The following is a 21818-nucleotide window of genomic DNA, read 5'->3' on the forward strand; positions in this document are numbered from 1 at the left end:
CTGTAATTTTGTTAAAGAATTAAATCCTAAACCTAATTATCTAAACCACAATATAACATATGGGTGTGCACTTCTCGGTGTTATGGCATGCTTTTTGAGGTAATAACTCATTTCTCTAGGTGGTGGCATGCTTCTCGAGTCATCAACGTGTTTCTTGATGTGATGGCGTGCTTTTTGAGGCAGTGGTGTGAGCTTCTCAAAGCAATGACTAACTTTTTGTGGCAGCACATTTTGCGATATTGTTGTGCGCTTTTGGAGGCAACAGGCTTAAACTTGAAAGTTACATTTTTATGCATGCTAAATTAAAAATATTTATATTTAGTTATGATGCATGAGTGTTTATCATTGAAAGGCGTGCAAAATTTCATTTTTTTTTTAAATTTTAAAAGTCGCCCTCTATTAACATGCACGTGTATGTTGTAAATATGATGGTATTGTTTGTGAATTAAATTTCTTTTATTTTAAATAGAAGAGATGTTTAATTTATCTTATCTTGTTCAAGTTCTCATTTAGCATAGTTTGTAGAATTTGATTGTTCAGCTAGAGTTAGAATATCATGTTCTTGTCCATAGGCGAGCTATTGTGTTCATTTCAAGTTTGATGTTTGTATTCAAAATTATTTGTTAAAAGCCATGAATGTTCCATATTGGTGTGTTGTCATTTTGTCCTTAGCGTGCATTTAAATTTTTATTTACTGCATTTTAATCGTGCTGATCAATTTTAAATGTTCATTGTTTAAATGGCATTCAAATAGAATTTTACTAACTCTTCTTCTTTAACGCGCTTAAAAAATGCATGGGGTCTTCATCATCTGCAAGTGCTAGAATATATCTTTTCTTACGACATTGGAACAACACGAATAAGTACTTATTTTGTAAATTTTTCTATCGCGTTGGAACAACCCGCATACGCACTTAATTTTTGTAAATATTTCTTCCATATTGTAACAAGATGCATGAGTATTTAGTTCGCAAATTTCTCAGCCATATTGGAACAACACACACGAGTTTTTAGTTTCAAGACTTTCGAAATTATACCTTGCATGCGAGGTGAGCGATAAGGACATGATAAGGCAACACAAATTACAAGGGCAAAATTGTAATTTTTTTCTTTTTTTATGACTTTTTTCCTTTTTTGAGGGGCTTGGGTTTGTGTGATAATTGAGAAGGAAATGAGAGTGGGGTTCACTTTGTTTTCCTTTTTAATTATTTGTACCTTATCTGTGGGACACATAGGGTGGCTGCACTGTAGGATTTTTTAAATTTAAAATTAGATATATTAATTGATTTAAAAAAAATAATTTATAATTTAAAATCAATGAATAAAAAGAACATAAAGATGTGAATCAACCCCTCGAGCAATTCATCGTTTATTATCTTGATTTGCATCATTGCATGCCATTGCATTGCACGCGTGCAAATTTTTTCTTTTTTCTCATGTGACAACCTATGCAATGTGGGTGTTCTTTCTAGGTAATGTTGATGTTTTGGATGCAACGGCGAAGTCTAATTCACAATTAGAGGACATTCAGGTGACTTCGCGCAATGTTGCAGCTGTAGTCCATCACTTTCGTATTATATTCTCTTGAGTTAATCGCGAGAGGTCTTTGGGTAATTTTGTTGTACTATTTCGTGATTGGACTACGTTTGGCGATTTTGCGTAGCGTCATGTCCATAAACTATCATATTTTTCATCGCTTGATTGAGCACCCCAAAGTGTTTCTTGATTATTCGACGTTTTGAATGTGTTAGTGTAGTGCATTTTGCAAACGGATAATGTTGAGTAATCTTGACCGCGGCCGAGGCATTTTGAACTCATTACGCACAATGTTACGCCAGTCATTCATTGTGTTTGTTGCACTCGATTGCATTGATGCAACATGTATATGGAGGTCAATAATTTTATATTATGCTTACCTTTATGTAATTTGTATGGACTTTACATATTTATATTATCTTGATTGGGGTACTTCACAATCTATTTTTTTAATTCTTAAACCAAAATGATTCAGATGGCAATTGTTATAGAATCCTAAGCTTGTGTAATTTACATGTTTCCTTTTTTCAGTTGCTAGGTTTTTATCGCACATATTTGGTGCAACAAAGAATAAAGCTTATTTGTTCTATAAATTCCTCATGTCTTGAATGATGGGATATATATATATAAAGCACATTAATTCCCAGATATTATTTCTTATCAAATCTTCACATTAAATGCTAAAGCAGTGTTGAATGTTTCCTTGAATCTCCCAATTATTCTTTACAGTGTACATCCACATTAAATTTCTCTACTTTAATGATTATTTACTTCCAAAATGCCCATTTAGTTGATTTCATACAACTAAAATCTATCAGTTGCATGTTATGATAGTTCCTGAATTCAGTTTTGGTATATTTGTTACATGCAGCATTTTCGGAATCAATGACATCTACAGCTAGCCAACCCCAATTTCGCTACACTCAACCACCATCTAAAGTGATTCATCTGAGAAATCTACCATGGGAGTGTACGGAAGAGGAACTCGTTGAATTTGGAAAACCTTTTGGTAAAGTTGTTAATACAAAATGCAATGTTGGAGCAAATCACAATCAGGCTTTCATTGAGTTTGTGAGTTCCAACTCATTGTGATTCCTTACACATCTTGTCCTGACTTAATGGCCTAGTTTTCATCTTCATGGTGTCCGTACTTTCTTCCTGCAGAAAGACTTAAATCAAGCAATTGCAATGATCTCGTATTATAGTTCATCAGCAGAACCTGCACAGGTACGAGGGAAAACTGTCTACCTTCAATATTCGAACAGGCAAGAAATCGTCAATAACAAGTCTACAGGAGATGTTGCAAGCAACGTTTTGCTAGTAACAATTGAGGGTGTGCAGGCTCATTATGTCAACATTGACGTTCTACACGTGGTATGATGAATTTTCTTTATATAGAGGCATATGTATATTGTAACGTTGTAATTTTTTGTTGCCGTAATTCTATTCTGTAATATAATTGGCTTTAAAAATTAGATACTATCTTTTTGACATGAATTTAAATGGATTAGCAGGCCCATGTCAGGGAAACATCTTCATTGGCGGCCTACTGCATCGGGAGAATGCGCATGTGTTTGTCTCCTCTCCCTTGCTTAACGCCATTTCTTAAACTTCTCTCTCTCACCCTCTTCCTCTATCTTGAAGATTTAGGATGTGTGCTTGCTTCTCCTCTCTATCTATTTCCCTTAGCTCTTAAGTCTAAAGGCCGTTTTTTTCCCAGGAATTTAGCTTTTTATATTATTCTGGACAACTTATTTATTCAGAGTTAGTTTTATGATTTAATTCATATTATTTATCTGTAAGTAGATTTTTTCCTTATGATACTTGCGGTTTTCTATTTGGCAGACTTAAAATGCATAAAAGTTTGATCAGTTGCTTAGTGTAATCAACACAATCGAAGTGCCATCAATATCAGTGCTCCTGTCTGATGTATAAAGTGCTAATGATATTAAACCAACCAACCAATCCGAGATTATGAAGTAGAATCATCGTACTTGGAAGTGATCTTTCAAATCACTAAAACATGCCAGCTTATCGGTTAGTTCCTTTGTCATGCCAATCACCACGCACAATGTTCAGTTGACTACTAAAATATTATTCTTAAAGCGTGTTGCCTACTATTAGTTTATAGCCTGTTACTTGGTGTATTAAATTTATCACAAGAAACTTATGTTTTGTCATATAATCAGTACCATATGTTGTTTTAATTCAATATAAGTTGTAGGGGATCAATTCATATTCATACGTTTCCAACTCAGAACTTGTAATTGTTAAACTTCTAGATTGTGTGCAAATATTGAAATATCATCTATGCTGTGCCACCATGGCAAGTACTGGCAAAGAGGTATTGGGAACTAGTATTCTTTCAGAATATTCATGGGAATAGAAAACATACCTAGGAATATTCATTGCAAAGTGTTTTTGTGGTGTCTATTCAGGGGCAGATCCAACCTTATTTTTGAGGGTGGACAAACTCATTATATAAAAAATTAAATGCCAAAAATTAAAGAAATGTATATATGCTAAAATTCTAAGCAAAGTATATTATGTGGGAAAAAGTGGCTTGTGATATTAAGAATATTGCAAAAGATGTGCTTGGAGTTTCAAAGGAAAAAACTTCTAATAGTAAAAATAGTTCGTGGTGGAATCCAAATGTACAAGAAGAGATAAAAAAATAAGAAAATTTGTTATAAAAATTGGCTTAGATGTAAAAATTCTGATAATTGGAAAAGCTATAAAGAGTCTCGTAAGAAATCTAAGAAAGCTATTTGCGATGCAACCCTAGTAATGAGAAATTGTCAATACCATGGTTTCAATCAAAGGATGCCAATTGGATGGGCTTGAATACAGGGCAAAGCAGGTGTGATTGGGATGGTGGCATTTGAACCAATGGGAGGATAGTTGCGGAAAATTGGGGCTTTGTAGTACGAAGACTTTACACAGAGAAGTTCTTTCGCATTGAAAAAGGGTAATGCGATTTTGAGCCAAACAAAAGAATTGCCCCAAAGTTAGAAGCAATATTAGTGTTAAGAGATGAAGTGCCTAAAAGCAATGGTTGAGATTAAGAGGTTTTAAAGTATATTATTTGATGGTTAAGATGTTAGTTTAATAAAGTTTCAAGTACTCTTAAATAATAATATATATAGTTTCTATAATGTTACCGTTAGGGTGTAGGGCGTATTAATATAGATCATTGTTTAAAATTGTGCAATATGAGGCTCGCCTTGAGGTCCGCCTTTGCGCAATTCCACTGAAAAACGCCTCAAGGCTTGCACCTCGAACCTTTTTATGAGGCTTGCACCTCAACTTGGTTGAGGCCCGCCTTTGAGAAGCGCCTCGCCTCACTAGCGTGAGACGATACGCCTTACCTTATATATATTTTTTGTTAATACTTACCTAAATCCTAACTAAAGCTCCAAACAAATCATGCCTTAATGCATCGTCGAGCCACAACAACTTCCTCTCGACTGCCTCATCCTCTAGCCTACCGCCTTCTCTACAGCCACCATTGTCATAGCCACTATCAGGGATCACTGGAAAGCCGCACACTACCACCACCTCATCTAAACAATTTAGGTATTATTCTCATCATTAAATTGATGACAAATATTTATGAAAGACGAAGATGACTAAAATAAATGATGGAGAAGCAGATTGTGAGGCTTGGACTCCATAGGATGAGGCAGAGAAGAGACCAATTTGTTATGATAATGACTCCAATAAAAAACCCCTCACTGATGACCGTGCAGATGATTTCTGAGTTGTTAACAACTATTTTAACTTTCTTTAAGAATTAATTGCGAATGAGTAAAGAAGAGAGAAGGAATTTGAAGTTAAAGTTGATGTTATATGATACTTTTATGCAATTCTTATATTTTATGTTGTTTGTTCTTGGATTTCAATTATATTTCACGCAACTTATCATTTGCCACTTCATGTGCAATTTTTTTCATATCTATGTCAATTTGTTACTTCATAGTTCAATGAAAAGCTAATATGTCATTCTTTAACATATTACTTTAATATTATATAAAAAATAATTTTTAAACTTTATTTTTCCTTCACGCAATTATTGGATTTTGAGGCTTACGCCTCAGAACGCCTTGAGGCTTACGCCTCGCCTCACGAATGGAAAACACCTCAATACCCAATTGCGCAATTTTAAACTTTGATATAGATCTATAACGAGATTGAAAAAATCGCAAATCACATACAGTTTTGTGGATCACAAACTCTTAATTTAAATAATTTTCATCCTATTATATACAACAACAACAACATCAAGCCTTTGTCCCACTACATGGGGTCGGCTACATGAATCCTTTTTCTCCATTGTGTTCGGTTAAAAGTCAAATTCTCATTGAAATCTAATAAAGAAATATCATTTCTAATATTTTTTAATCAAGTCTTTTTAGGTCTACCTCTACCTTTCTTAACATAAGTCAAATCTAATATCTCAACTTTCCTAACCAGGTCATGGCCTCCGTTTAATGTGACCAAACCTTCTAAGGTGGCTCTCTCTAATCTTATCTTCCACTGAAGCTACTCCAACCATTTCATGTATATGCTCATTTCGTATCCTATCTCTAAGGGTCAAGCCACTCATCCACCTAAGCATCCTCATCTCTGCAACACTTTACTTAGTATTATGCTTCTCTTTTAATGGCCAACATTCGGCACCATAAAGCATTGCAGGCCGCACCACCATCTTATAGAATTTTCCCTTAAGTTTGAGGGGGACTTTTCTATTGCACAATAAGCCCGATGCATTCCTCCACTTCAACCATCTAGCTTGAATTCTGCTGATAATATCCCCATCAATTTCAACATCACTCTAAACAATAGATCCAAGATATCTAAAACATGTACTCTTATTAATGACTTGATCGCCCAAAGTCACAATTCCCTCACTAGGTCTTTTACTACTAAAATTACACTCCATATATTCAATTTTAGATCTACTCAAGCGAAAACTTTTAGACTCTAAGGTTGACCTCCATAATTCAAGTTTACCTCAACTCCCTCTCTAGTCTTATCAACAAGAAGAATATCAACAACAAAAAGCATACACCAAGGTACATCCTCTTGCAAATGTCTAGTGAGAACATCCATGACTAAAGCAAAAAGATATGGACTATTCTATTTCAGCATTTCTATTTCATTATTTTATTCTTATTGTACCCACAACACTTAACTTTGCATGCATTTGACTGATTAAAAAGGTGGAAAATCATGTCGCCGGGAAATGATAGAAGGCTGTTAGTGGAGCCTTAGTGCATAATATTGTATTAAGGCAATTCCTGAAGCATTAAATCTTTAGCCCTTTTGTTAATTTCTCCCCTTCCCATTCACGCATGAGAGGCCGCTGCTGTGCTGGCTGTGAATTAGCTGAGAGTTGAAGTAGGCGGGCTTCTATGTGGAGCTGAATTCTGCAATGTGTTGCTTGAATTTGGTAAGATAACAGAGTGTGTAAATGCTATATGCTGTATGTTGTGTAATTGTTGAAATAAAATGTTGTATGCTATTGTAATTATTGTAGTGTGCTGTAAATGATGAAATCATTTAGGAAATAACTGAATTGCTGCTGCTATATGGCTGAATTCAGAAATTAGGGAAGGAAAATAGCTAAATGACTGCTGTGATTGATATGGGATGGCTGTAGTTTGCTGTAATAACTGGAAAACAGCTGAATGGTGCAGTTTTCCTTCATTTCTCTCACTCATATGTATCTCTGTTCGCTGGAATGCTGAAGACAGCTTATGGAGGTGCTGAAAATTTACAGCTGATTGTAGAAATTAGGGAAGAGAGCATAGGAAGGAGGTTGGATTGAATGAAGAAGAGCGTAATTGAAGTGATATACAAAAGGAGAAAGTATCAGAATACTTTAGGTTAATTAGTTTACCCAACTGTTCTGGAAGACGAGGTGAGATACCCAAACCATGCTATAGGAATTAGTAAATGTTTTATCTAATTGCAATCTAATTTCAATTCGTATCTATTATGATTATGATGGTTATGATAACATTTATTTTATTTTTACTTCAATTTATTCTTGTATGAACATGTATACATGTATGCATATGTTTATTTCTAGAGTAATATTTATAATAGCATATGTCATGTTGGTTAAAAATGATTGCTATTGAGAAAGTGAAATAAGTCATATATGGGGGATAGACCTGCACAAGTAAAGACGAAAGACCCGACGAGATAAGTTTACACTCTCAATTCTAGATGTTGGGAATATGGACCCAACCTTGAATGAGAGAGCGACATCAATTCTAAAAGTTGGGAAGTTGGACCCAACCTTGAATTGGAAAGATGAAAGGGTGTAATAGTTTCTAGCAATTATATGACTTGTTTAAAGATGTTGAACTGACAGGAAGATTCAAAATAATGCTATGCATTTCTTACTATCAGTATGGAATTTCAATATATTCTACCTATGTTATTATTAATGTTATGAAATTCTTAATTGTTAAACAATGTTATTATTATTTCTTATACATTGTTTGTGTATTTCGTTGAGCTATAGCGTATTAGCAGTGATTGTACTGCAGGGAAAGGGAAGGAGCCCGTAGGGCATTAAAGGAGTAACTGTTCTTTTTGAGTGTACATATGTTTTGGGTGTATAGTTAGATCTAAAAAGAGATTTGAATGATGGTTGTACAGGCTTTTGGGTATGTATGTAAATTTTGAAAGTTTCAGTAGAGTTTTGTATTTACTTGCATTACGTGCTTCCTATTGTTAAATATAGAACTTGATATGTTAGGAGAGTCTAAATAGATTTCTTTTTTACTCATCTGATTCTGACAGAAGTGGCTTAGAATGGGTGTCAGTAAGAAGGAGCCTATTTAGATTTTTTCCTTCTCTGTTATACTCCAGGTTGACCATTAGGGATTTGGGCCAACTAGGGTGTGACACATGAACACAGAAATGAGGGAATTGAAGACAACAACCCACGTGGCATATGTACGACCCATGGAAATACACAAAATAGAGGAAATCAAAGCTGGCATCTTGTTTGAAAGTTATAAGTGCTTGTGGAATGCATGAAAGCCATAAAAGCCTGCATGATGACATCAGATAGAGGGGGGAGTTCTGCATCAGATTAGCTTCATTTTTTTCATGGTAAAAGAATTATTTTGCAGGCTGTTAAATTTCATGGTATTTGAAGGCTATTAAGAGTTTGTGATCTGTAGATCTTTTCATCTATAAATCCTTGGGGTTTGAGAAGGGCATTGGTTAACTTTTGTAGGCTTAAAGCCGTTAAAACATTAAATAAATTTTTTAAATGTTTTGGAAAAGGAAAGGAGCCATCATCTTCTTTGAAGGGGTGGCTATGATTAAGCTCTAGGGTCTGATGTAGACAATGGGGGGGGGTCAACACGAGTCCAAAATAAATCAAATTTTGGCTTCCCTTGAGTCTAGTGGCTCAATCAAAATTGAGCTGGAATTTTAGCTCATTTATGAGGTGGATTTTAGTTCATTAAATGGAACTAAAATTTAGCTCATTATTAGCTAAGTTTTAGCTCATATTTATCCTTTATTTTAATGCACTTTTATTTTAGTTTTTAATGTCTTAAAGTTGTCTCTTGAGTTCCAAAAAGGGCTTTTGGAATCCCAAGTTATGTGTTTTGTATTCGCATGCATGACTCCTTGGTTTCCTCCATGGTTTCATTGCATTTGCCCCCTTGGATTCCTGCCGGCTGCTGGTTTCCTGTGCCTGGGCTCTTTTTTCGTGCGGCCTCCTTGGTTCCGTGCGGTTGCTGCTTCGGTTCCCACAGCTGCCACTTCGGTTTCTTGGCTTGGGATGTTTTTTAGGTGTTTTAATGTTGTGATGTTTAGGTTCTTGTGTTAGAATTAATGTTTGTGTCTTTTCATATTCCCTTTCATACCTATATATATGGGGGATTTGTAATGTTTGAAAAAAAGTTGAATGATAAGTTATTTTTGGAAGTTTTAACCTGCGGGTTAGCTTTGGAAATCCTGCGGGCTCTTTCCACCCTTCTTTCTCATCCCCTTCGGAAATCCTGCGGGCTCTTTCCAACCTTTCTTCTCGGGCTTCTAACCTCTTTCGTCTCTCCGCAAGTGCCACTCCACCTGTATCCCTCTTCTCTAATTGCGGCAACTTTAGGGTGTCGTCATTTTGTTTGCAAGAGTCGTTTGTATTGGTGTAAGTTTTCTTTTGTTTAGTTTAAATTGAAATGTGAGAGTTTGGTCTTTCCTACTTCTCGTCCTTAGTCATTTTCGTCGGTAGAAGTCCGTCGTGTCTTTTGTGATCAAGAGATATAGGCTCCCTATATTTTTTTTGATCGCATCAGGGTCCCTGCATGAATTCTCATTTACGTGGATATAGGGGTTGTTTTGACTTCATATTGTTGTCAGTTGACCTAGTTTACAGTGACCTCCTTTATGTTTTCCAACTTCTATATTGTTTGACTCCTGTGTTGATGCATACAAATTTCAGTTTATTTTCATTTTTTTATTGTAATTCAAATACTATAGTTTTTTTTTTTTAATTTTTTTTATTCTACCAATGATCATGAGTAGGTAGTGCTTAGGCTTGGCAAACCTTGGGTGTGCTAGCTACTTGGTTTATTTGGTCTTTGGGCTACTGAGTGCTTCTCGGGTTGAGTTGGGCTGCTCGGTTTTGGGCTATGGTTATTTTGGGAGCTGCTTGCTCTAGCTCATAAATGCTTGAGCTGATGTTTAGCTCATTATTACGAAAAGTTATTCCACTTGTTAGCTCATTATATAGAGTGGAATTTCGCCTTTTCCTTTCTCTGTGTCTCTTCGGTTTTTCCCCAACTGGTTCTCCTTCCCGTGGCCTGTTCTGGTCTCCCTGGTTGCTGGTTCCGATCCCCTATGCTGCCCCTTCGCTTCCTCCCTTGGCTGCTTGTCCTGTGGCTGCTTTTCCCGGTTTTCTGTGTGGCCTTTTCGGGTGCTGTTCTGGAATAATTTATGGCCTTTTATTTCCCCTTACCTGATTGATTCGGTTGGAGGTGGAATGGTTGTTTGGCTGCCCCTTTCTCACTTATAAATTGGAGATGTTTTGAAGCATAAAAGGTTGTTGATTTTTGAGCAAATTCTCTACAAAAACATGAGGGTTTCTTCTTTGGAAAAGCTTGAGAACTTATTCCATTTCTCTCTTCCTCTTCTCTATTTCGTCTTGGGCTTCTAACCTCTTCTTCTCTTTGCAGGTTTCACTCCACTTGTTTCTTTCTTCTTGAACTATTAGAAGGTGTTTGTTGGCTGATTTGGTGACATTTGCCGAAGGGGTTTTGTTGGACGTTGGATCTTGTAGCTGTGGTGCACACTTGATTTGCAAGCCCTTAAGCTCTTATTTTACTTTGCCTACTTTTCGTTGCATGTGAGGAAACCGCTTGCCGGTTGTTCTGAAGATAGTGTTTTTTAATTTTAATTTTGTTTTGGTTGTTTGGCTTCGTTGTCTTGGTGTTTGTTTGGATGTCATCATTCTAGTTTGAATTGAGTTTTGTTCTACTAGTCCTAGTGTTCTCCAATTTTGGCTCTTTCTTTCTTGTTTGCCTACACCATGTGTGCATTTTGAGATAGTATGCCTGTGAAGCCTCTTCAAACTTCCATCTTCTTACTTGAGCATGTCCTGCATTTACTTGATACTTTATGCTTTACAACTATTATCTTATTTACTTATATTATATGCTGCTTCAAGCCAAGCAATACTTTACATTGCTTACATGGATTTAATGTCAATAGATGAGTGAGTACCTCTTTCGTTTTCCTTTTCACTTCTCATTTTGTTATTTTTGACGTGGTTTGAATCCGATATACACTTGACACAGATGAGGGAATTATAATTTTGGCTCATTTTACTTGGCTGCTATTTTATCTAATTTCAGGTTTTTTCTACCTTCGGGTTTGTTCATAAGATTGCCACATTCGAGAAAACAGCTGGTTTTCAGGTAATAACTGCACTTATTTGTACTTTTACAGCATTGGATTCTCAACTTTGCCCTCATGAGATATGCACGCCCTTTTCTTTAGGCATTAGTCCAGTTTTCGGATTCAGAAATTGCATCTACTGCTAGAAGTTCCCTGGATGGGAGGAGCATCCCAAGGTATTATCTGATTTCCATGTTTTAATTTATGCATTGAATGGTAAATGATGATCCCTTTGCCTGCACAACTAGATACCTCCTGCCGGAGCATGTTGGTGTTTGTACGCTTCGTATAACCTTTTCAGCACATACAGATTTAAACGTGAAATTTCAAAGTTGCAGGAGTAGGTAAGCAATTCTTTTAGTATGTCTACTTCATTGTTTTGCTGAAGCAATATTTCAGGGCCTTGAACTGTGTTGTAATTTATAATAATTTATCTTGTTTTTATGAGCTTCTTTCTCTAATGCTTTATAAGAAGCTAAGAGTTTGAAATTTGATAGAAGCTTCAGAATGTCCTCAAGCTATGTAATTCAATTATTTTAGAGCTCTATCATATCGTTTGAGTTTATTTTTCTGATGATTTTATTTCTCTACAAATTTTGCTATTAAAACATGCAATCTCTGATTTGCCACAACTTCATTTTTGGAATATTCATCCAGAATTTTCATAACGTTTTGGATCATTTTTCATGTCTTTATGTAGGGACTACACTAATCTCAACCTACCTGTGGCTCCTTCAGCTATTGATGTAACTGGGCAGGTGAGTCATGGTGAATTAGTGATTTATTGTTTATTTAAATGTTTTTTATTCATATATATATATATATATATATATATATATATATATTATTTGTTTTAAAAAGGATAAAAAAATTTACACCCATGCCCACTCACCTCTTGTACAGTCCTTCCAGCTGCATTCTAACCGTCCAGTCCAGGTGTCAAGCATCCCAGAAAAATCTCTGATCAATCCCAGCCATCCGTTTTGGCTGCAAACGCTGAATAGGGTGATAGGGGAGGGACTCATTGATTCGAAGCGATCTCTCATTCCATACACTCTCGAGAGCTACGGGCTTTTCGTTTTGAAATCCTACAACTCTCTTTCTACTCTCCTGATCCCCTCCCGATGTTTGGTTGCTGCTAACGGCAAGATCAAGGCTAAACCGAAGCTTGGATCGTCCCATTTGTTGGAGCTCGCGCTAGAAGCTTCATCTGAAATCAGAGTCTTCTGGAGAACAACACGGGGACAATCCAAATATTCAACCGTGCTTAAATCATCCAAATCCGTTGATTATATTGCGGTAAAATCTAAACCATAGGTATTTATCTAGGTTCTTATTCAGGATTCTAAATAGTGCATCAAATGGTTTAAAAACACCTCCCCACTACTCCTTAGACTCTAATAAAACTTTGTTCAAAGTTTTAAACTGCTTGGTTGAGTATTTTGTGAAAACAAAAATAAAAAAGATGTTTCTAGGGTTTCGGGTGGCTGAAGGTTGAAGACGAGCCCGTGACTGTTCGATCCATTATATTTGGATTGAACGGTCATGATCTTATTGTATTATAATCCAGTTCAGGCACTCGAAACCGCGGTTTAACCAGATCTTTGTCCGGCTAGAACCAGCCGGTCCGCTCAGACTGCGCGATCGATCTTGACCGATGAATCGTTCTGGTCGGGATCAATCCCGCAGGTTTGATCCTGATCGTTGGATCCACGGCATGTTAGATCTGACTGTTTCATCTAATGCGTTCGTTTCGAAACGCGGGGATAGGTGCTATGGCTCTTGCACAACATCTTCATAAGAAGTTTAGTAATCAGGATAGGCAATCTTATTCCTTTCTATTATGTTCATATATATATATATATATATATAAGTCCTGGGGTTTGATTTGGTCCCCTGAAGCCCTCGATCGTCGAGCTTATCCGACTGAGGGATTGAAGACTTGAATACCCAATCTCCTTGCCGTTGATTCGCTTCGGCCGAGTCGAGCCAAAAAGGCAAATATCCTCCTTACCTCCCAATGCCGAGGAGGGGTGCTGGAAGGTTGCTAGATTTTTCAAGGAAATAAAAAATATTTTTTAAAATTAAATTTAAATGAAAAAAAATAACAGGTACCACAACAAAAAGATTTGAAGGAAGTTCCGGGGTGATTTGGTCCCTTGAAGCCCTTGGCTGTCAAGCTAATCTGGCCGAGGGAGCGCAGACACTAATGGACTCGATCCTCTGAATCTCCTCGCCTTTGATTCGCTCCGGTCGAGTCGACCTAAATGGGCAAATGCCCTTCTTACCTCCCGGCACCGGGGAGGGGGCGCCGGGAGGTTGCTGGATTTTTCGGGGAAATAAAAATATTTTTAAAATTAAATTTAAATGAAAAAAATAATAGCTTTTGCAACAAGAAGATTTGAAGAATGCCCCAGTGTTGATTCGGTCACTCGAATCCCTTGGCCATCGAGCTAATCCAGTCGAGGGAGCGTAGACACTAATGGACGCTCTCAATCTCCTCGCCATTGATTCGCTCCTGTCTAGTCGAGCATAAAGGGCAAATGCCCTTTTTACCTCTCGGCGTCGGGGAGGGGACGCCTGAAGGCTGCCAAATTTTCAAGGGGACAAAAATTACCTTTTAAAATTAAATTAAATTATTAAATTAACGGGTTCCACACAATTTTAAGACTTGAAGACTACTAATGGGATCGATTCGCTCTCCTAATCTCCTTGGCGTTGATTTATTCCGGTCGAGTCGAGCCAAAAGGGCAAATGCCCTCCTTACCTCCCGTCGCCAGGGAGGGGATGCCGGAAAGTTGCCGAATTTTTTTTCAAAAATTCGGGACTCAGCCAAATTTTTGGAAGGCAATCGTCGACAATCATTTGCAACCGATCATCATCAATCAAAGCTTCCGAAGGCCAATTTTGAAACCTGACAACGTCTCGAAGCCCTTGGCCGTTGATTCGCTTCGACCAAGAGAACCTAAAAGGGCAAATGCCCTCCTTACCTCTTGACGCCGGGGAGGGGATGCCGAGAGTATAATACCCAAGTATTTGAAATAAATGTAAGTATAAACTTCCTCTTAATATTTATTTATTTCCATTAAATTCTACTTTTAAATCCGAGCATTTTTGACATGTAGAAGTATACGTAAAGTATGAATCTAATTGTCTAATTTAATTAATTGTATACCTAATGTATTTAACTGTTAGTAATTAACTGTTTAGGATTATAACAGTTAATGGAAATCTAAGTATTAGGTTTATGCACGATTAATGCATTTCAAATTTTATTTCCCTAATTCCACTTAGGCTAGCATGCATTGGTTGATCTTTCCCTTAATTCATCTAACGGTTAGCAATAGAGCAAGAACTTAGTGGAATTTAGAATATGTATATTATAATGTATGGTGGAGTCATGTGTTTGAATCATGTGGCTGAGAGTAAAGCTTAGTGGAAAGATAGTGGAATGTGTAGCATATTAATTAATCAAATAACTAAAAGCCTTTGCATTTACTCATTTCATTTTCCACTAGCTGGAAGTTCGAATGAAGTATCCTGCAAGCAAGGAGACGGAGGTGGGTCTGCCGTATGTGGGTGCTGTAGCTATTAGAATTGGAATTGAATTCAGATTTAAGGAGGAAATCATGTAAGGGCTGCTGCAGAAAATTTCAAAAATCAGGTGAGAGCTGTTCTGGGTTACTTACATCAGTATTTTCTAAGATAAGGTTTTCTAATACTAGTTTTTGGAAGTCATAAGATATTTTTTAATGTCTAGTTGCTGAAATCAGGCTGCATAAATCAGTGGTTGTTGGTTGAAACTAGGAAGGAAAAGAGAAATAAAGGGAAAGAAGTAGAGAGGAAATTTTGAAGGAAAAAAAAAAAAAATTGAGTTGAATTAGGAGAAATGTGGTAGAGGTGGTGTACAAGAGGAAGAGAAATCCAACTCTAGGAGAATCAATTCCTAGCGAGGAGAGATACCCAACGATGCATAAGAAATAGTAACAATTTTATAAAATTGTAAATTGATATTTATCATGTTTATGATATCATTTTTTTGTTTTTCACATGATAGCATGTATTTCAATTAATTACAATTGGTTCATATATGGATTATGCATGTAGTTGATTAAATTGTTTCTATGATTATGGAATGTACCTGAAAATGAAAGAGAATATAAAGTGATTTAAGCCATATGTTGGGGGATAAGCCGCACAAGTAAAGTCGAGAGACCTGACGAGGTAAGCCTATACTCTCAAGTCTAGAAGTTGAGAATTTGGACTCAACCCTGAATTGAGAGAACAACTTCAATTCTAAAAGTTGGGAAGCTAGACCCAACCTTAAATTGAGAACCTGAATTGTTGCAAAAGCTTGTAGCCATCATATGACTTGTTAAAAAGGGTGTTGAACAATTAGCAAGATGGAAAGTACTGCTATGTTTTCTTGTGATCCTTATGTAAGGTGCTCTAACCATGTTATATTTAGTCACTAATGTTATGCATTTCTTAATGATAAAATGTTATTATTAATTCTTGTACATTGCTTGTGTATTTTACTAGGTCATAGCTCATTGGCAGTGGTTGTACTGCAGGTAAGGGAAAAGAGCCTGCAGGGCATTAAGAGGAGGTGATCGCTCCTTTTGGTGTAAATATATTTTGGTATATAAAGAGATCTTAAAGGAGATATGAAGGATAGCAATATAAACTTTTTGTATGTAAGTAAATTTTAAAGGTTTTAGTAGAGCTCTATATTTGTTTTAATTATATTTGATGATCAGTAAAGTACATTACATGCTTCCCATTATTAAGTTTGGAGTTGATAGGTTGACATGTTAGGAGAGTCTAAATAGATTTCGTTTTACTCACTTTATTCCGAAAAGTAGTAGCTTAGAATGGGTATTAGTAAGGAGTCGATTTAGATTTTCTTTTATCTGTTATACTCCAAATTGACAGTTAGGAGTGGTAGGCCAAACTGGGGTGTGACAGAGAGGTTGCCGAAATGAAAACTGACCAATGACATCCAACATCTTAATTTGAACAAATTTAATCATTCTAAATGATTTAAAATTATATGATTAATAAATAATAATTCCAATAAAAAAGAAGGGGTCTACACCATCAAGTCGAGCAAGAATTTCTAATTAATTGGAACATATAAAATGAGACGGAGGTAAAGTGTTTTTGTTTACCTAAACCATTTAACAAATGATAGTGCAACTATTGGTGGTAAGGAGTCGTCTTAGACCCCTTTCTTCTTTATTCCGAAAAGTTGTGGCTTGGAATGGGTATTAGTAAGGAGTCGGTTTAGATTTTTTCTTATCTATTATACTCCAGATTGATTGTTAGGAGTGGTAGGCCAAATTGGGGTATGACAGGGTCGTCGAAATGAAAACTGACCAATGACCCCCAACATCTTAATTTGAAACAAATTTAATCATTCTAAATGATTTAAAATTATATGATTAATAAATAATCATTCCAATAAAAAAAAAGAAGAAAGGGGTCTACACCATTAAGTCAAGCAGGAATTTCTAATTAATTGGAACATATAAAATGAGAGGGAGGTAAAGGGTTTTCATTTACCTAAACCATTAAACAAATGATAGTGCACCTACTGGTGACATATAAGATAAATGTTTGTGACAATCAAACCAGAGAATAATATTGAATCAATCTAAATCAGACAATGTAAATTGTGTTAATAGCAAGTGACACAACCTTGTTTTAAAAATTCAAGGAAATTAACATTTGATTTTGACTTTAATTGATTATTCGAGGAGATTTTGGCAATTTACAATTTTGAGATTACATGAAATCAAAGCATATTGATTTGACGCATGTTTTAGCCAAATCAAAATCATGCCACTATAGTCTTTGCTTGAAAACATTTATCATGCATCTCCTCTCATCTTAGCAATGTATGTTTAGAGTTTGTTATTTAAGAATTTTGAGAAAACTTCATTCAAACTAAGAATCTTAGCGGCATTCTCTTTCTATGTGATCAACCTTTTATAATAACAAGTCTCTTTGCAATGATGAGTTTTGATGCACAAGAGTCATTCTATTGTCCATTAGATCTACATGATGTTCTTCAGTCAATAATTTTGGTGAGGTATATTCGAAGAGTTATGTCAATGCTATGAGATGTCTCTTTTGACACAAATACACTAGATCACTCCTATGCTATTAGCATCTTAATAAAAGCCTTATGTAGCTTCTTTTTAGCACTCTTATGTGATAATTACCCATCATTATGTTAGGAGGTATGCCACGATGATCAGGGGCTTGAAGATCACTTGTTGGTTCAGGAAATTTATATATATAATGAGGTCATGATTCATTTGATTGTGTACAAATGTACTAAAGTTAGGACTCAACCTTGATTTAACAAAATGTTTCACTCCAAGAAACATTACAAATTTATTAAAAATATTTTAATGCCACAGGATCCGCAACATGTGTACAAGCGGACGAAAGGCTTGGGCATTTTTCTAAAAGAAAAATTACTTGCATAAATGGATCATATTTAAATATTTTAAAATGCCCCTTATATACTAAATATGATCCCCTAAACTGAAATGCTACCACCCTGCATATGTGCTCCGACAAATGCAATAAATTTCTAAACAGCAATGTCCTAGAATGCTGCGCAGGGTCAAATGCTTACTAATGTAATATTCTATTTTCAAAATAAATATAACTCGCATGTGCTCCAATCGTCACATCTGAGTCTCAAATCCAACGATTCGAGAATGCTGTGTGAGTCTAATATTCAAGTCTCCTCCTCGAAAGGACTAAAGTTGACACGACTTGAATTATAAAATGCCTCCCAAATTCCTACAAAAATGCAAGTGACTTTAATGTCACCCCGATGATGGCCGTTTTGAAAGTAAATATCAACCGAAGGGGTCAAATCTCAAATCCAACAAAAGTCTAAATTACTGAAATGAAATCTTTCACTTAAAAATTCGAAACTAAAAATCATTCACCTCCCGCAACCATTTGTCGGGGGTGATAAATTTGAAATTAATCTCAGCTCACAAAGAGCGAATGCATGTCGGTTGTATCACTACAAATCATCCTCAAATAGTCTCGTGACAGCAGGGACGTGGTACGTGCCCTCTGATCGGGTGGTTTTGCCCCAAAATGGCACAATTATATTACGATCACGGCCAAAGCCCGTATGTTCCTTAAAGGCTTCAAACCCTTGAGTATGAATCATAGGGTATATTCAATAGGCACAAAGCGCACTGTCAGCTAAGGTGGATTCATATTTATCCCCTTAGACAAACATCAACCCAGGTCTATAAGGTATTCTTGGACGAAACAATCATGCATGCTGATAAGGTACCTTCTGTCAGGTTGGGTCGACTATCTCCTATGACTAAGTAGACCAGAGATCATGACAGCCCGGGATGACGGAATCATGGGATTTTGATCTGGCTCGTCTTTATTCCCCTCACCACCAGTTTTAAGTTTATGGTGATAAACTCTAAATTCCAAAATTCAAAATCCTAAAACTGTTGCTATTATACGATAGGTTCATAACCAATGTGCCGCTTTAATAACTAGCCTTAATCAAAAGTTCTCTCTTGTTATCGGGAGGGGTAATTAACTATAGGGGCTTGCACCTATTGGAAACCAAAACTCAGATCAAAATGTCCTCACAAAAATGAGGGCAAAATCTCTGGGTAATGTCTTATCTATAAAACCTAATATGCCTTCAAAAAATTCACCCGGAACCTAATCTCGTTAAAACTCTATTCCGTTGTCACAAACACTTAAAAGAAAAATAGACGGATGTGCGGAAAGGCCCGGATCGCATCAAAATGGAATTTTCGGAGCCCACAGTTTGTAGACTAATCATTATTATTTTAATAGATATGGTAGTGACAGTTTAAAATTTTTTTTCAGTTTTGTCTCATCTTTTCTTCACTTTATTGCTGAGTGACCGTCGAACATATTGAAATCTCTTCAAAAGGTTTCCCCACTAAGATAGGCAAGAAAACCTATTTTTAAAAATGTTTGCCGTTGGCACGCGCTGGATCCCTTTGGACCATTCATAATTTTCAATATTGTTTGCCTCGACTGTGCTTTTGTCAATTGGTTTAAGATATCGGACATTCTAGAAAATAGAAAAGATATTGACAGCGTTTCAATGTCATTTATGCACTGTTTATCAGACGTGATGAGGAATTTGTCTTCTTAGTTGAGATGCTTACATGAGGTTCACACAACAGTGGCAAACTTGTCCAAAAAAGGTATAGTGAGTTGTTGGTCCTTGCTGTTCATCCTGTTAAGATAAGCTGATTATATACTTGTCTTTTCTTATCAAATTCACTGGGCTTGTGAAGCTCTATGATGTCTTTGCATTTTCAAATGAGAACTAGGCAATTTGGGAATTTAGCCATTTTGATGGCAAGGCTGAAACTGATGTTTTTTCTTTCGAGGCCTATCTAATCATTAGATATGCTTTCTTTTTAATTAAAGTTCCACCTGCACCTTCTATATTTTTTTCTAGTATAGCTGAAGATTAAATCAATAACATCTCAAGTTGCTTTGTTATTTAAAATATTCTTTTTGGAGTTGATTTTGATTTCTATTTTGTTTTTTATGTTGCTACTAGGTGCGTAGCAGTGTCAAGATTTATTTCCAAGTCCGAGGTTTGAGTCCTACAAAAAAAAAAAAACAAATAGTATTTAGTAGCTCGGTTATTTAGTCTAAACTCTTTTGACCTTGCAATGCTCAAGTCATTAGCTGTGTTGATTTTGCACATGACAAACAATGTTTTATGAATAATTTGTTCCCTATGTACATTGCTTGTTTATTTATTAATTTTCGGTGTTTTGCCTGTGGCTTACTTTGAAACTGCTGTAATGGGCAATGAATTCCCAAACGAGTGATGCTTTCTTGCTTTCTATGCAGATGTCCAAACTGCTGTAATTGCGAAGGAAGTCCTGGAAGGACATTGTATTTATGACAAAGGATTCTGCAAGCTTCACCTGACATATTCACGGCATACTGATCTTAATGTGAAGGTAAAATGAAATTGAACTTGCATTATTAAGCAATCTGGTTACATAGCTGCCTAACTGTTCAAGTTAAAAGACTAGTCAATTAGAATTGCGTCCATCATAAAACTTAAGGATTAGGTCCCATATTTGAAAAATCTTGTGCATGCTTTTAAGAAACACATTAGTAAAGTGCCATACAATCATTACGATCTTTTATCATCATACGGTGGCACTTCATATTTTTAGCTACACGTTTTCGATTATCGTTGATGTTCTAACTAGTTTATTGCGCCCAGATAAACAATGATCGTGGGAGGGATTACAGTGGAAGGAACACTGCCATTTCAGACAGCCAACCTTCGATCCTTGGACCTCAGCCTATTCCAAGACTGGGATACATGAGTATTCCATATCCACCAACGCTTCAGCCTGCTATGAGTTGGAGCAGTGGAGCAGCTGGGCCAATAGTACGTCCACTTTCTCATCCTCATGGCCAGATTTACATGCATCAGCCTGTAAAGATGCCTCCAGCAGTTCCAAGTGGGATGGTTCAGCTGCCTGGTCCTCCCATGCCACCTCAGCAGCCTTATTTTCATTGAAAAGCATCTAAGCGGTTGATGGAGCATCATATCATGTTTTTTTTTTTTTTTTTTTTTTTTTTTTTTTTTTTTTTAATTTTGCGTTCAATATGACCTTTTTGCTATATTCCCATATAATTCATTGGGTGCCATTTGAGTGGGTTATAAGCCGGTATTATGAAATGAAGGTCTGATTTTGTTTTGGACAGAACATTTAATACCACTTTCTTGCACATCTGCTACTTTTCTGATTGAATCTATAGAAATCTGCTCGTTGGTCACCACATGGTTGTGATGCGTGATACTTTGTTTTCTCTTGATTGAGAATAAAAAACTCTAAAAACATTGTTTTTCTTATATGAAGCAAATCAAGGTTGTAAAAATCGAGATAGAATAAAAACGGATGATGTAATAAATATTAAATATATTTGAATAATAAGATAATTTTGTAATAATTATAAAATAATATAATTTTGGGTCTAAAAAATAAATAAAATTTATGCATAAATAATATGTTTTATAATTTTAATGTTAAATATAAAGTATTATTAATTTATATTATATATTTAAATATTAATAATTATTACTTTTGAATTTAAATGTAAATATCTTTCATCTTCAATTTTAATTTATATTTAATAGATTTTTTTTTTATTTGAGCTGATGGTGAGTTTCTTTGGGAGTGTGTTTCTCATAATATGAGTGATTTGTATGAACCGATTGTGCTTACTTGAGAGGTGACTTTAATATAACTGCTTTGCAAGTTGAGAATGGTTTCCCTTGG

At 35.8% G+C, this 21818-nt stretch overlaps 2 protein-coding genes across 2 annotated transcripts; both read left to right on the forward strand.

Annotated features, from left to right (window-relative positions):
- The first annotated feature begins 2376 nt into the window (after positions 1-2376).
- On the forward strand, positions 2377-12777 carry LOC110103392 (polypyrimidine tract-binding protein homolog 2-like). The gene is made up of 7 exons (XM_028700639.1): positions 2377-2607; positions 2701-2910; positions 11418-11480; positions 11563-11636; positions 11709-11804; positions 12161-12218; positions 12364-12777. Exons 1-7 carry the CDS (start codon positions 2422-2424, stop codon positions 12775-12777), a joined length of 1101 nt encoding a protein of 366 aa, XP_028556472.1. The 5' UTR covers positions 2377-2421.
- Positions 12778-13735: 958 nt separating this feature from the next.
- LOC110103385 (polypyrimidine tract-binding protein homolog 2-like) lies at positions 13736-21315 on the forward strand. The gene is made up of 3 exons (XM_028700640.1): positions 13736-13778; positions 20368-20480; positions 20753-21315. The coding sequence occupies exons 1-3, from the start codon at positions 13736-13738 to the stop codon at positions 21053-21055; spliced, it is 459 nt and encodes a 152-aa protein (XP_028556473.1). The 3' UTR covers positions 21056-21315.
- Positions 21316-21818: the final 503 nt, after the last annotated feature.

Source organism: Dendrobium catenatum, unplaced genomic scaffold (assembly GCF_001605985.2).
Source record: "Dendrobium catenatum unplaced genomic scaffold, ASM160598v2 fragScaff_scaffold_1565, whole genome shotgun sequence".
Classification (NCBI taxonomy): domain Eukaryota; kingdom Viridiplantae; phylum Streptophyta; class Magnoliopsida; order Asparagales; family Orchidaceae; genus Dendrobium; species Dendrobium catenatum.

Coding starts and splice junctions, on each gene's coding strand:
- LOC110103392 (XM_028700639.1), top strand. CDS start 2,422: ATGACATCTACAGCTAGCCAACCCCAATTTCGCTACACTCAACCACCA. Junction 11,637..11,708: donor GATGGGAGGAGCATCCCAAG/GTATTATCTGAT, acceptor CTGCACAACTAG/ATACCTCCTGCCGGAGCATG. Junction 11,805..12,160: donor TTTCAAAGTTGCAGGAGTAG/GTAAGCAATTCT, acceptor GTCTTTATGTAG/GGACTACACTAATCTCAACC.
- LOC110103385 (XM_028700640.1), top strand. CDS start 13,736: ATGCCCTTCTTACCTCCCGGCACCGGGGAGGGGGCGCCGGGAG. Junction 13,779..20,367: donor CGGGGAGGGGGCGCCGGGAG/GTTGCTGGATTT, acceptor CTTTCTATGCAG/ATGTCCAAACTGCTGTAATT. Junction 20,481..20,752: donor ATACTGATCTTAATGTGAAG/GTAAAATGAAAT, acceptor TATTGCGCCCAG/ATAAACAATGATCGTGGGAG.